The following is a 14429-nucleotide window of genomic DNA, read 5'->3' as shown; positions in this document are numbered from 1 at the left end:
AATATTTTAAAAAGAACCACAGCTAACATTGAGTCTATTAATAGCCGTGTTGGTGGAATCTTACAACCCAAAAAAACATTTCTGGGTCACAAGTTGGAGCCGTGTAGCCACTGGAAGATGATTTCCATGATAAATGTTCAACAGCTGCATGGCTGCATGACAATCTGGCCATGGAGCAGTAGTGTAGCATTACAAACCCGGCCACACGAGTTTGATTCCAACTCATGGCCACTGCTCAGCCTCAAACGAGTACCTGGTGCAGTGTGTAAAAATGTCAGCACTGGGGAGACAAAGGTGGCCAGGCATGGGGTTGGCCACCCACCCCCTGATGTGCTGTACCAGCCTTTGTAGATGCTCGCTCAGAGTACTTTCCTCAAAAGTCTGTTGGTTTGGCTATGTTTGTTTGTTGTAGTATGAAGTTAGAATGATGGCTTTAATCTAAGTTGTCTTGTGGTTGTTGTTGTTGTTTGACTTGCATCCCACTGGAATGTTTGCACATAGCGTTGGTGTACGGTGCTTTTTTTATGAAAGACTTTGCAGTTTTTTCCTGGATTTTTCTGTTTGCGCAGTGACGTAGTCACTTTAAGATGTTTTCTTGTTCATGTTTTTGGTTTTTGTTTGTTGCTGTTGCGCCCAGTTCAAGAGCCGAATGGCTCACAGGGCTATACCAAACAAATGAAACTGAAACGAAGATTATGCAGGGGATCTTTATGTTTTGGCGCATGGAACATTTACCACCCTCGCTGTGTCCCACGTAACAGCTCTTGGCAAACTTTTTACGCCGGTTAATATTTTAATGTTCCCTTTCACCAAATCACCATACATACACCTGATCTTGTCGGATCTCAAAAGCTAAGTTGGATTGAGTCTGAATAATCCCTGGATGGGTAGTACCAGGTTTTGTAGGATTGGGCTTTTAGGTGGTCAAAGAATAGTACAGCAATGGATACTTGAACCCTTTGAGCATTGCTTTGGTCCTTATCTCATATGCATGGCTTTTCTCAGGGTACTCTGGTTTCCTCCCACATGCCAAATGGAATTGTCCAAATATTTCAATGCAGGACTCCCCTGCATTGAGGAGCGCGCCTTTACTGAATGAAGGGCATTATTATGAATGTACCCTACCAAAGCCATTGAAATATTGTAATGACACTGCTGTCTGTCGTCTTGTTACAGTCGAAAGAATCGTCATCAGTGCTCAGCTGTGACATCTCGGGCGATGACAAGTACATCGTCACTGGCTCCGGGGACAAGAAGGCCACTGTCTACGAGGTGATCTACTGAAGCGGGTCTGCCATTCTTCTCCAGCTGGACTTGAGCTGTGGGGCCTGGGGTGGTTGCAAGGCGATGAACTTTGACCTTTCATGGACTGCGTGGGTCACGACGGCCTCCGAGCGCCGGGCTCGTTGCGGCGTTACAGACTCGTTCACGAGAGCAGAGACCCGATCTCGCTTAGGACGCGTGGCCGCACACGCACAGTTCCGGAGAGCTGTAAATAGCAATGCCAATGAGTTTCAGACGTCTGTGTCCCCTGAAAATGTGTTTATTTCAAAAAACACGTAGAGCCTAGAAATCCTACCTTGAGCAGCTGAGCTGAAACATAATGAAAATCATCAAAATGAAAAAAAAGTTTTTAATTTGATAAGAATTAATTGACAAAAAAAAAACATGCACGGAATTAAATATTGGCAAGCAATGGAAATCAAAATCCTGCTGGGACGGGCATTTTTTTCCACGATGACCCTGGGAACGAGAATGTGGCTGATCTCCCACAGTTCACTGTGAACTTCTCCGACAACGATGAAGTTGATGATTATGACGCCAGCGACGACGATGATGACTGCACATCTACTGTATACGGCACTGCCGACGTTGAGAGAACACAGCTCAGCCGATTCAGCTGAGCACTTGTTTCTAAGCTGCATAAAGAAAAAAAGAATTTCAGCAAGAGATATCAAGAGGAATGGCCAACAAATCGTACATTATAATCAGCAGCGGCAGCAGCAGAAGGAGGAGGGGGCGACGGCAGATGGACGTGGGACCGAAGGTGTTAGCTGTGTGGCGCGAGGGGTGCGACTCCACGGGAATTCATTTGCGTTCGAGAGGCGGTCGCTGATGCCTAAACTCAGGGAGCTTTGCGGTTAATCAGATCACTTTTCATGTCGTCTGTGCATGACGGTGGTGGGCAGGGGGGGGGTTACCGGTTGTGCACCGCAAATCGGTCTTTTCCCCAAGACACGGGAGTCTTTGTTTGGCTGAATTTCGCTTGACGCCTTTTGGCAACAAACCAAGAACTCTGCTCTCACTCGCATTCACTGCCGGGGGTTTCTTGTCATAATTTATAGGAGACAGCATAAAATAATTTTACTTAAAAGAGAATTTCATTTTTTTGTACTGAACAAAATGAGTGGACCTAAATACGATGATATTAATAACATACCGTAGCATTTTGATCAAAAGTAACTCTCGCAAACTAACATTTTGCTTCATTACACAAAGCTGTAAAATAACGTGTAGACGTGCAAGATAACTGTTCTCAGCTTAGCATTGTAGACTTCTGGTCTTGTAATAGCGGTCACTATAACATTAATTGTAAAAATAATAATAAAAAAGACAAGAAAAAAAGAGATGAAAACTTACTAAAGCTGACACTTTTTTTCTCTCTCTGGTTTTTTTTGTTTAAACATCTAAGGCTACGATGTTGACGTTAGAGGGGTGCGGCGCGCGGCACTCTAGATAACGCACGGGAGCCACGTTCGCCCGGCGTCTTGCGAGCGCGTGGGGGAGTGAACGAGGCCCCTTGAGGTCACCAGGCCGAGGTCACCGGGCCGAGGCCACCGGGCCGAGGCCACCGAGCTGTCACGATACCGTCTACTGCCACGATACCGTCAGACCCTGATCCTGTTGCGTTTGTGTGCAGCCATCGGCCCCGCGGGTGACGGCGGGCGGAGCTGCAATATTTCTGAGCGATAACTGCCCTCAAGGAGGAGGCTCTGCTGAATGAGATTACGGATTAAGATTATCGGCCGCTCGGACGAGAGGCGGCCTTGTGTGCCAGTGGGGTCAGGTGGTGTGCGATGGAATGCAATGAGAGATTTGAGAGATGTTAGAGCAGCCATGTGCTTGGGCCATGAACATTTTTGCTGCAGAAAGGGATTAGTTTATATATATTTAATTTTCTCCTAATTTTCTCTTCTTCCCCAAAAAACACATTCTGCACAATGATCAGTTTGAAATTTTGGTTTTCTTTCAATGGCTTGAGATGCATGGTTTGAGAGACTTAAAACACAGTAGCTTTTATTTGGCCAGTGGTTCTCGGTGATATGGGACTGCGTTTTGATAATTTTAACATTTGTGAGATTTCTGCTGGCAGATGGGGGGCATACGTTTTATTTTCTGCGGCTGTACCTCACCGGATATACGGATGTTATCAAAAAGTGTCTGCTAGGGAGGGTGATAAAATGGCACAGAATGCCAGGGCATTATTAGTGCCTGCAAAGTGAAGTAGGTCTGCTTTCCTGAACCAGATATATCCATATTATATTGAGAAATATCTTAGCTCCCATGGTGAATTATTTCTACCACATTTGTGGTTGTTAAATAAATAAATTCATGCCCGCACAATTATGCCCACTGCTCACATCTATATACAAGGCTTAACAATGACTTGTTTTCATCTGTTAGGACAACAATAAAGATTCCCGTATAGCCATAGACTGATGGGTAAAGTGATGTTACCGAACACCTATTAAGGCTTGGCACAGCACATGGCGGTGTCGTGTGGCCAGCATTATGCCCATCCGCCTTTGCCTCCCCTTTGCCATGTTTGCACACACCATGTCCTCATTCATGGTTGATTCAACCTATGGGAGGTCCAGGAACGGTTTAGATGGGACTGGCCACTGAAATTATCCGTGGCTGGGAATTTAATCAAGGTCATCGGGTTCATGGTGTAGTGCGTGAACCACTGCGTCTCCGCTCCGCACGCACGCATATATTTCACACTTGCGCACTCACACAGGATAATAAGGTTTTTGCTTTAAAGCAAGATGAAAATACAGTTCCTGCACCATCGGAGACCATGATCTATCAGGAATGTTAAGTTAAAAAGACGTCACGTACATCAAGAAGTATCGTTCTGTTTTTTTGTCTCCAGATATTTTTTGGGGTCCCCTCCCCCGCTGTTTTGTGTGCTCGCCGGCACTTTGTAAAATATAAACGTCGGTCGCCGAATAGTGGAACTCATGACCTGGATGAGAAATAGTTTGTGTGTGCACGTGCGTGGCTGCGTGCATTCACTATAAGATCCTCTGTAGTGTACATGATGGACGCGATATGAAAGCCATGCAAGCATGCCCTAATGCCGAAATAAATTAGTTTCAAAACAATAAATATTGTTATTAAAAAAAGACAACACAATAACAACTACGATCAATACCGCAAGCTTTCAGAGAGGATGTATTTGTTCAGGTCTGAATATTTTACAGGGCATTCTGTTTTGTACAATATGTTTTATCACTAATATGGGAAGTTGGAACCCTGTTAATAAAAAAAAATAACAACAATAAATCAACACCTGTTATAATGGTAAACATTGTTTTCACTGTGTATCCAGTAAAGTGGGTTTTTGTTTTTACTCCGAAAGGGCTGTCGGTTGTCATTCGTGGCAAAAGAATTAACTCGCGCGGAAACCAGGGCCAGCGCGCAAAGTGCTTGATAGAAGCAGCAGCACCTCCGCCAAAAGGGAGTGTGAGTTCAAATCCCAACCAGGATCGATCGGACCGTGATCCCTTTGGGGTTCGTCTTGGGGAACATCACTTGGTCAATCGGTGATCGATGCAACCGTTGTCCAATGGGTAGTTAATGTTTCAAGTTTATTTTTGTTTAACTATGTGAGAACTCACGATATCAGAATAGGCTTGTTTGCAAAAGTGACCCGAGGCATTTGTCTGCGGGTAGGGGGCGATGCCACATGCCAGGATATTCCAAGTTCAGTCCTCGCTCACGACTTTGTTAAAACAAAAATCTTAATTTAACATTGTATCTCTGTTGCAATAAAAAAATTTAACTGCTGCACATGCCTGATGATTGCTAAACATATCCCATGCGATGTGTAGACTGCTGATTCATTTGAGTGTGCACTCTACCTCACGTGACACACACAGGTCACTCGTAATTTGAATCGGCACTGTTTATCACATGAGACTTGTTTAACAAGCATCAGGCACGTGCGGCATGTAAGTGCTTTATTTCTATTATAAAAGGAGCTACATTATGAACCTTAGAGAAATGTTCCACGGCGGCTCGTGAGGAGTGAAGGCACAGGTAACCGTGTCGATGCCAAATGAATGTGGAATTTCCGTCGCAGGATTATGAACGAAGATGACCGTCGGCCAAAGGTCATTAGAGCACAGGGGGCAATACTCCAGTGATCTTGTGACTATCCGTGGAGTGGGCAGATTACCCGGGCTCATTTGCACCTTTAATTGCACACCCAGGCGTCATTATGAGCCGCTCCTCACCCGTCGGAGGTCCAAGTCTCAGGCCCGTATTCTTAGTCACGGCTCGGTTCAGGCTTGGCTCTGGCTCGAGTGAGTTGGCTCAAAGTCATGTGCCGCCTCTGAGCACGGTTCCAGCAATGCTCGATAATTCCACACGCTGAACGTGAGCCGAGCCATTGCTGAGCTGCTCGGGCGTCTTTGCAAGCCACTGAGCGACGCAAACCTGCGGTGAGCTGTGTTAGAGACCATGACAGAGCCTAGCCGTGACTAAAACGTATGGGCCTCGATGCGCACACGACTGCAAACACGTCGCAAAGTAAACTGATACGTTGGCAGTCACAACGGGCAGCGTGTTCTCCATCTCCATGTCCATGTTACGAAGCTGAACAATTATTGTATAGCCGGAGCCTCATTTACATATCCGATTTGCATTATCTGTTTTGTTTTATCTGGGCAGTCCCCCCCCCCCCCCCCACATTACCGCCGAATAATCAAGAGCCGTCTGTGCTTTAAGTCGTGAAACGTCTCGGTAAATGAGGTCTGAGTTGGAGAGAAGTCAAGTTCAGAGTGCGTTTATTTCCATAATTAAATATGCTTGTCTAATCAATGGGAAGTGTCCAAATGTCAGTCGGCTTGCCCTGCCACACAAGTCTGGGACACAGCAAAGCGGCGCGTGTGGCGGTGTGAAAATAATACATTACGGACAAGTCATCCGCAGCATCCGTGAAGAGTGAATCAGTGCAGCTTCATCGATACAGATTCATCATCTCGGGAGCCGCGTGGGTCTCGCCGCTCCTCGCCCACCCCGGGGAAGCGGAGAGCAACAAACAATGCTGGAGTGAAGGACAGTTAAACAGGGACACATCCATGATCTTCTCTCCGCAGTGGCCGAGTTTGGTCGGCACGGGCTCCAGTGCAAGGAATGATATGGACCCCCACCCCCACCCAGTGTGCCTTTCGTTACCTGGCTCCTCGGCGCCTCCGTCTTGTGGGCACTGTGGCAGTTGCACCGCCTGCACGGTTGAAACCTGCGCCACATCGCCTTAACAGACTCGGGATAAGTGATGATAATTATAATTGTCACTGGTGTTGGCCGTGAGCGGGAATCGAACACAGCACCACACGCACACGCACGACACAACGTCTCTATTATAATATGAATCAGCGCTGTCTTATCACATGACACACGTTAGACAAGCAGCGTGTAATTACTTAAAATACTCTGACTCCCCTTACACATCCAACGCGAGCCTAGCCCTGGCCCACTGACAGGCGGGCAGCAGGGTCGGCTTTCACGGGGGGGCGTCGAGGGACCAGGTCCCGTGTCTTGCGTCTCGTTGTAGAAACATTTCCAGAGACAATGCATCTTAGTTTCCTCTACAAATGAATGTAATCTAAGATAAGTTTCAGTTCAAATATTCTTCTGCAAACAACCTCTGGCTCATGCCCCACATGACACGCTCCATTGCTGCACACGCGCTCACCCCTCTCTCGACACGGACCCACACACGGAGCTGTCGGCGTAGCGTGGTTGACGTGCTCCCCTGTTTGCTAGAAATGAAATGGGGCCCATTGTCCAAATCCCCCCTTCCACCGCCAGTTCGTAACTTGGCGCCTGGACCTCCCAGGGTCCTCCCCCCACCGACCCATGGGGCCCAAAGCACTCGATCGCTTACACCACAGCCTCAACTCACACCACCTCGGATTAGCGCCTTCGATTGGCGGCGTACTGTGCGAAAGAAGTTCAACATACATGTACACATCACAGCCCACCTGATGAGGATTCCTCCCCGTGGGGGTTTTTTTTATCAACTAAACGACGCCTGTTGGAGCTTAGTCGAGATCACGAAGTCCCCCTATCCAGCGATCACTGGACACTAGCACTCACCAGCACACACACATCCTTACCGACGCTAACCAACACTCCACAAAATACTTACCGGCACTTACCCCAAAATGTGACATCTTACCAACTAACGCTCGTCAGCACTCACGAGCACTTACAAACACTTAAAACATTTACCAACACGCACCACATTTTAACCAACAGTATTTTGCAAACACACTCGGCAATAATCACCACTGTACTTAACATTCACTCACCCACAACTCTCCAGAGTTCACCGAAACTCATCGATACCCAAACTGTTACGAAATCTCACCACATCAAACGAAGACTTAACCTCAAATTCACCAGCACTTACCCATCCGCTTACCAAGCACGGCCCCCGCCCCGCTCAAACACACTGTTTTGCCTTTGCTTTAATTTATTTTATTATTGCATATTTCAAAACAAAACGTGCATGCGTGCACACGCAATACTTTATTTATTTAAGTATCACTTAAATATTCATCTCCAGCTGCTGCGCGAACAAATTGCCCCCATGAATGTTTCATTGCGCTCGCTGGGAGCACCGCCACTTGCGCACATCAGCGCGCCCCACCGCTCACCTTTAATAATGATCACTCCAGCCGACAGGTAGCTCACCCCCCCTCCCCAGCCCCTGAACACAGGGCCCTGCCGCGAGGGTGGCGATTGTGGTGGGGATGGAGGTTCGGAATACGTCGTGGTGATGGAGTCCACTGAAATGTTTCCCCTCTGAAAGTTCGATTCCCGACCGCATGAACGGCGCTCAGAAAGGGGGGGTGGGGGGCTGAGTGGGTGACTGAAGTGGATGAGTAACTGTGGGGGGCTCAGTGGGTGGCTACGTCAGTGGCTAGCATTATACCTCCCTGGCTGAGTGGGTTGTGTGACTGGTGTGGTTGTTGTAGGCAGGTGGCTAGCTGGGTGAGCAGTTGTCCAGATGTCTAGCTAAGTAAATTTATAGCTGGATGACTGGGTGGGTGGCTGGGTGGGTAGGTATGTATCTGCCTTGACGTGTCAATGGCTGCGTGGATGTTTGGGTGTGTATATGGGTGGGTAGTGTCGTCTTGCTAAGTGGGTGGCTCGGTGGCTGGGTACCTGGATAGGTAGCTGGGTATGTGACTGATAGATGTGTGGGTAAGCGGCTGGATGAGTGTCTTGGCCGGTTGCCTGGCTAAGATGGTGGCTGAGAATGTGACTCGCTTTAGGTGGGTAGCTAGTTAGGTGGTTGGGTAGGTGGCTCACGGCTGAGATGAATGGCTGAGTGTGGCTAAAAGTGACTGGGTGGGTAATTGGCTGAATGTGTGGCTGGGTTGCTGGCTGCCCGGTTAAGTGACTGGATTATAGTTGGTGGGTGTCTGGCTGGATTAGTGGCTAGGTGCGTGGATAATAGTATGACAGAACAACGCATACGAAGGCTGCATTTAAAAGGAGCACATTTGCCTTGGACATCGACCTTCGAAACAGGCGTAGTCGTTTGCCTCCAAATCATTGTTGCACACATACGGGAGCGTTAATTGCCTCCTCGACAAACCTTGCAACAACCTCGACTGAAACCAGACTTATTTGTGAAAGTGTATTTATTGCGTTTGTTGTGTTATCACGAGACTGGCTGCTATGTGATGAGCGATTAGGGTGCAGCATCAATATATCTGCACCTGCGCGCTCTTAATTGCTTCAAATTTTGCCGTTTGCGTCTCAATGTTGCCATTTGGCACTCCGCCCAAACGCGTGGTGTGCTTAGTGCGATATTTGCAAACTCTAGAGCAGAGTTTCTCAAAAAATGCAGTCCTCCAGACCAACCACGATCCACCTTCCCACGTTTACGAGTCTTCTCGCTTGGGAAGGTCTTCGTCCAGCTGCGGATTGATGATGGCCGATGACAATGAATGTTAAGCGAGTGTTGGGTGAATTTCGATTTAAAGCTTTCGTGACTGCAGGGATTCATATTCTTGGTTCTTTCGGTAAAGTCACGTAGAAGGGAAATAATAAAATACAATATTATTTTTATTTTTTATAATTATTTGCATTATTTTTTTATATTTTATTATTTCCCTTCTACGTGACTTTGCCGAAAGAACCAAGAATATGAGTCTTGGGTGGTTATCATCGTTATCTCCGTTGGCAGCTCTGAGAACTAATATTCGTGGAAATGCCACGTTCTTATAGCCGGATATACACTTGATCGATATCACTGACTGCCTATCTCTGCTTCAACCCCAAAATGATATTCCAATCGTACCATTTGTATCAGCTATTAAAGTGCACAACCACGTCGGGAAAGGCATGTTGGTCGCAACAGCCACGTGTGAAGTGACTTGTAATGCTCCAAGAGGTACACTCCTCACTCGGCGCAAATCATGATCAGGGCTTTAAATTCAGCTGGGTTCTGTACGGATAACGTTTTTGTGATTTTTCTCAACCGGCACACCACAGTCGGTACGCATCTCGCTATGACCGTGACCTCTCGTAGCGTGCCGTTTACTCCAGTCTACCAGCTGCCCGGAAGATATTCAGTGAGACGTTTAACAGCGAGGACCGTGACAAGCCCAGTCAACGGTGGATGGGATTTGAACGCTCGATTTTACGACTGAGAGACCGGCTGCTCCACGAATCGAGATACATCCCGGATCTTTATTAGATAAAGTCGTTTTCCTTTTCCCAGTGCTCTCCTGCGCTCTCTCTCCCATTCTCTCTCACTCTCTCTCACTCCACTGCTCTCCGTGTCGCTTACACAGCCCGCCCCGAATAGACCGGCTTCGCACCATTAAGCGGCAGAGAAATATAAAAAAAAAATCTATCTATCTATAAAATGAAATATAAAATGAAATTATGATAAAACCCCCTCTGGGTGACCTGAACACAGTTAAACGTGATGAGCATGCGGAGAGGAGGAGGAGGGTGAAACGAACTATGAACATTGGGGTGGGGGGGAGATCTCCCGTACTTGACATTATATAACTCGGTAGGGCTGTTTTGACCTCAAGGTGCGTGTTTGTGGGTATGCGATTCCTTTTGTGAGAGAGATGCTAATGCAGATGGGGTAGCGCACGACGCTACGAGCACAGCCACCTGAGTTCGATCCCCGTCCACGGCTAACTTTAGTGGCAAATATCTGAACCAGTACGCGTCCTTCCCCTAGGTCGACTCGGCCTTAAGTGAGTACATACATGGCTTGGTGTGTAAATATCAGCATCGGATAGACAACGGCGGCTTGGCGTGGGTTTTTGGCCACATTTCCTTCTCTCGCCCCTCCTGCCGAACTGAATAGGCTGCTCGCTAACAAGCACTTGCCCCAGTAGCCTGTATTTCTCCATGGTGAATGTTTATATTTGCACACAGCATTGTATTCCTGCGTAATGATCACGATTCACAACGCCGGTTGTAATTGTTTTCCGCACTTAGCCTGGCCCTCCCCATACGACGATTCTTCCTAAAATGATGAGCTTCCGTGCTCGAGTGTAAATGTTACGGCCTGCCCTGGCTGCCTTAATAGGCGCTCGCTAACAGTACCTAGTCCGACCGTCTGGAAGGCTAAATATAGATCTCTGTTGTTCCCCGAACGAGTATAAATATCAAACCACGTGCTTCTCATTCATAATCACGGGGCGAGACAAGGTCACGCAGGTCAGGTCACTTTGCTTAGATGGATGTACCGATTGATTCAGACAGCGCGTGCCAATTCCACATTCCTATGGCGCGAACCAGTATTTCCATAATGAATACTGTTGACTTCGTGTCAGCCTCACCACGGCATAATGATTCAGGATAAAACACGATTAAAACGACGACGATAATGATGAGATCAATGATATGACAATATTACATACATGACCATGGCATGATAATATTGAGAACAACAATAACAAAGCCACGATAACTGATAATGGTGGTGATGACGACGATCATGATGATGGCACTGTTGATATTTATAACACGACGACTTTATAATAATGTTCGATGATAATGATGAAGATAACAAAGACATCATGATGACGACGATCACAATGATCACCATCAATGTTCGAGTTCGATCCGAACTGGGCCATGATCCCACGACCCTCGCTGAAGCCATTTCTGCCGCTACCAACACACGTGCATCGATACATAAACTGTGACTGTATGAAAAATAAATTACTCGTATGTATATATAGGGCGAAACGTCAAGCGTGTCGGACAAGTAATTCCTACACACCAGCAGCCCTTACCCAACCCACTTGCGTTTTACCATTTCCAATTTTCGTTCTGATATACACGGCTATGCGTCGTGCGCGCGTATGTTTCCCTCGTGACTCACGGTCGCTGGAGCGTTTAATCGCTTTGGGAATTTTGGAAGGGCAGTTAGGGCACTCACGACTTGTAAAATTCCACTCGGTCAGATGCCTGTTTATGAGGAGGCGGATGCGGAGGTGAGCAACTTGGATTTGGGTGAAGGGGTGTATGGGGGGAGGCATAGGTATGGGTTAGGAGACACAGCCAGATTAATTTCAGCCATTTTTATTATTTAAACAAACATACGTTTTGTTGTGTGTGTGCCCCTCTGGTTAACCCGAGTTCCATTCCCGCTCACGGCCAGCGCCAGTGACGATTATCTGAACCGGTCCTGGGCCTCCCCTAGGTAGAATTGAGTACCTCGTGTGATGTGTGAAAACAGTGCCATTAGGGAGACAAAGGCGGTCAGGCGTGGTGCTGGCCACCCAACCCCATCGTACGCCGTGCCGACCTTCATAGGTGCTCGCTAACAGCACTTGCCCCTACGGTCCGTTCAGGCTACACTCGGGGATCGTTGTCATTGTTTGGGCCTCTGGAAGTTTGGACCGTGGGAAAAATGCCCAGTTTTGTCTCCTTCCTATAAATCCGGCTGTGGTTTCAGAAGTGAATCACCTGCAACTTATGGAACGATTTCCGTTCCGTGATTTAAACAAACACCTTGAAGCAGGGGTTTCCCAACTGCAATCCTCGCGAGCCCCTGCGGTGCGCATTTCCAAACATGAAACTTCTCGGGATCACGATTACAAATGAAGTCGTAGAATTTGTTTGCACGCGACGCCTAACGATTGCGAAAATACGTCGTGATCTGCAAACGCCGCCATCGCGTTCCAATGATCAATTCTAATATACTGCACTGTATACGCAAAAGGGTGCACTCAACGGCAACACATAACAGGGGAATACCATCCCATCATGATCACTATAATGACGATTGACATGTTCGTTGTGAGCATTCTCCACATCGCGGCCTTTGTGATGGCCCAACGGGGTCCATGCAGATGGCAAGATTGCGAATTTAAGCAGGTCAATGAATGGGGACTCGTCGCTTTTCAATTAACTAATCCTCACCATTTCTCATTGATCCCACCTCAGATACGACAACCAGGGTTGGATATTTCATTGTGTGTTGCCTTCTTAGCCTGGAGTTCACGAATCGGATTTGCGTTTCCGAATGATGTTGTGAGAAACAGGATTTAGTTTGATTAAAAAGCTGAGGGGAAAAGAATTATCGCTCATCATCTTACACACAATCTGCTCACACCGGCTGCACAAAGATTAAAACAACACGCGCACATGGGCACACACGTGTGAATCATCCGGCATATGCCCACGTGGCGCAATTCAATCGGTAACGGGAATGGGGAAGAGTATGTCAATTATAATGACACACACACACAGATCCTCCGTATGGCTTTCAGACCGTGTGTGAACACCTATTAAGGGACGACACAGCGCACAACCGGTTGCTGCGGCTCGAACCACACACGGCCGCCGCCGTATCCACAGAGTGCTGATATTCACTCACCGCAGCTGGTATTCATTTAAGGCTGAATGGACCTAGATGAGGCCAAGTACCGGATCAGATATTATTGTTTGTTGATTTCAGCGGTGGATGGGGATAGCGTCCTCCTCGCGGAGCTACGGCCCTAGCGACCTGAACTCGAGTACCACGAGACAAAGACACACACACACATTTAGACACACGTGCGCACACACACACACAGTACCTGATGCGGTGTGTAAACATTTACATTGGGAAGCGAGAGCTGATGCGGTTCTGGCCACAACACCCGTTCGTGTGCCATCGTCTCGGCACTTCATACGTGCTCGCTAACAGCGCTTGCCCCAAACACAGCCCGTTAAAGGCCACAGGGAGGATATTTTGTCTTTGATACAAGAAGACACTCGGACAAACAAAGACGTCGGCCATAAATAAATCGCGTGCGCGCACGAGGCGTGAACACGAGGAGGCTTTCAATGACGCGGAGGCAGGGTCCGACCTCCGTACGGCCCAGAAATCTCGACGCCTCGAGAGAGGCCGCCTCTATTCCTGGCTCCCGTCCCGCGTGTGGGGGAGGTTCTGCCGGGTTGGTGAGTGGTATATGGGTGGGTGGGTGAGTCTGTTCGCAGCTGCTGCGTCAAAATTATGCAGCGGCAACCGCGTCGGAGGAGGGACGGAGGGGGTGTAAAATGTTGGCAACAGTGACTGGCACAGTGCCGATGTACCCAGCGGGCAGAGTTCGATTCCCGACCATGGCAAACGTGCTATTTAAAACTGAGAGTTATGTTGGAATTCAAATGATGTGTTTGGCCTTACTGTCGTTGTTGGTATTACGTCTGAATTGGCTACTTCACTGTAAATATTCACACCCAGATCTTCGTTGAAAGGCAGAGTTCTGGTCTTATTTGGCTTTTATGTTTTATAATCAATGTACAACCCAATTTCGATTTAAAGCTTTCGTGACTGCAGGGATTCATCTTCTTGGTTCTTTCGGTAAAGTCACGTAGAAGGGAAGTAATAAAATAATAAAAATAAAACATAATAAAACAATTCTCACGACGTTTCGGCCACAACGCAAGCAGCCATCCTCAGGCGAAGAATGAAACACCCCAAGCTTGGAGCGTATATTTAAGCTGGGTTAGAGGGGGGGGAGGTGGGAAGAAGAGCGCCTAAACAAAATAATTTGCATATCAAGAGGAATTCAGCATATGGAAAATGCGTAGGAGGTGGGCGGGGGGGGTTCCAAATCAATACTATGCCCGTGCATTATGCAGGATTAGCAGCATCAAAG

The 14429-nt window shown here is 47.6% G+C and overlaps 1 protein-coding gene across 10 annotated transcripts in view; it reads left to right on the top strand.

Moving 5' to 3' along the window:
* Positions 1–4592, top strand: part of TLE3 (TLE family member 3, transcriptional corepressor) — a 65941-nt gene extending 61349 nt beyond the window's left edge. For all 10 annotated transcript variants that reach the window (XM_078624794.1, XM_078624772.1, XM_078624765.1 and 7 more), the window contains exon 20: positions 1177–4592. In XM_078624794.1, coding sequence (XP_078480920.1) covers positions 1177–1284 — 108 coding nt within the window. In that variant the 3' untranslated portion in view covers positions 1285–4592. The remainder of the gene's footprint in view (positions 1–1176) is intronic.
* Positions 4593–14429: the final 9837 nt, after the last annotated feature.

Source organism: Lampetra planeri, chromosome 3 (genome assembly GCF_965212315.1).
Source record: "Lampetra planeri chromosome 3, kcLamPlan1.2.h2, whole genome shotgun sequence".
NCBI lineage: Eukaryota > Metazoa > Chordata > Hyperoartia > Petromyzontiformes > Petromyzontidae > Lampetra > Lampetra planeri.
The sequence above is the reverse complement of the archived record's forward strand: the minus strand, read 5'-3'. Positions and strand labels throughout refer to the sequence as shown.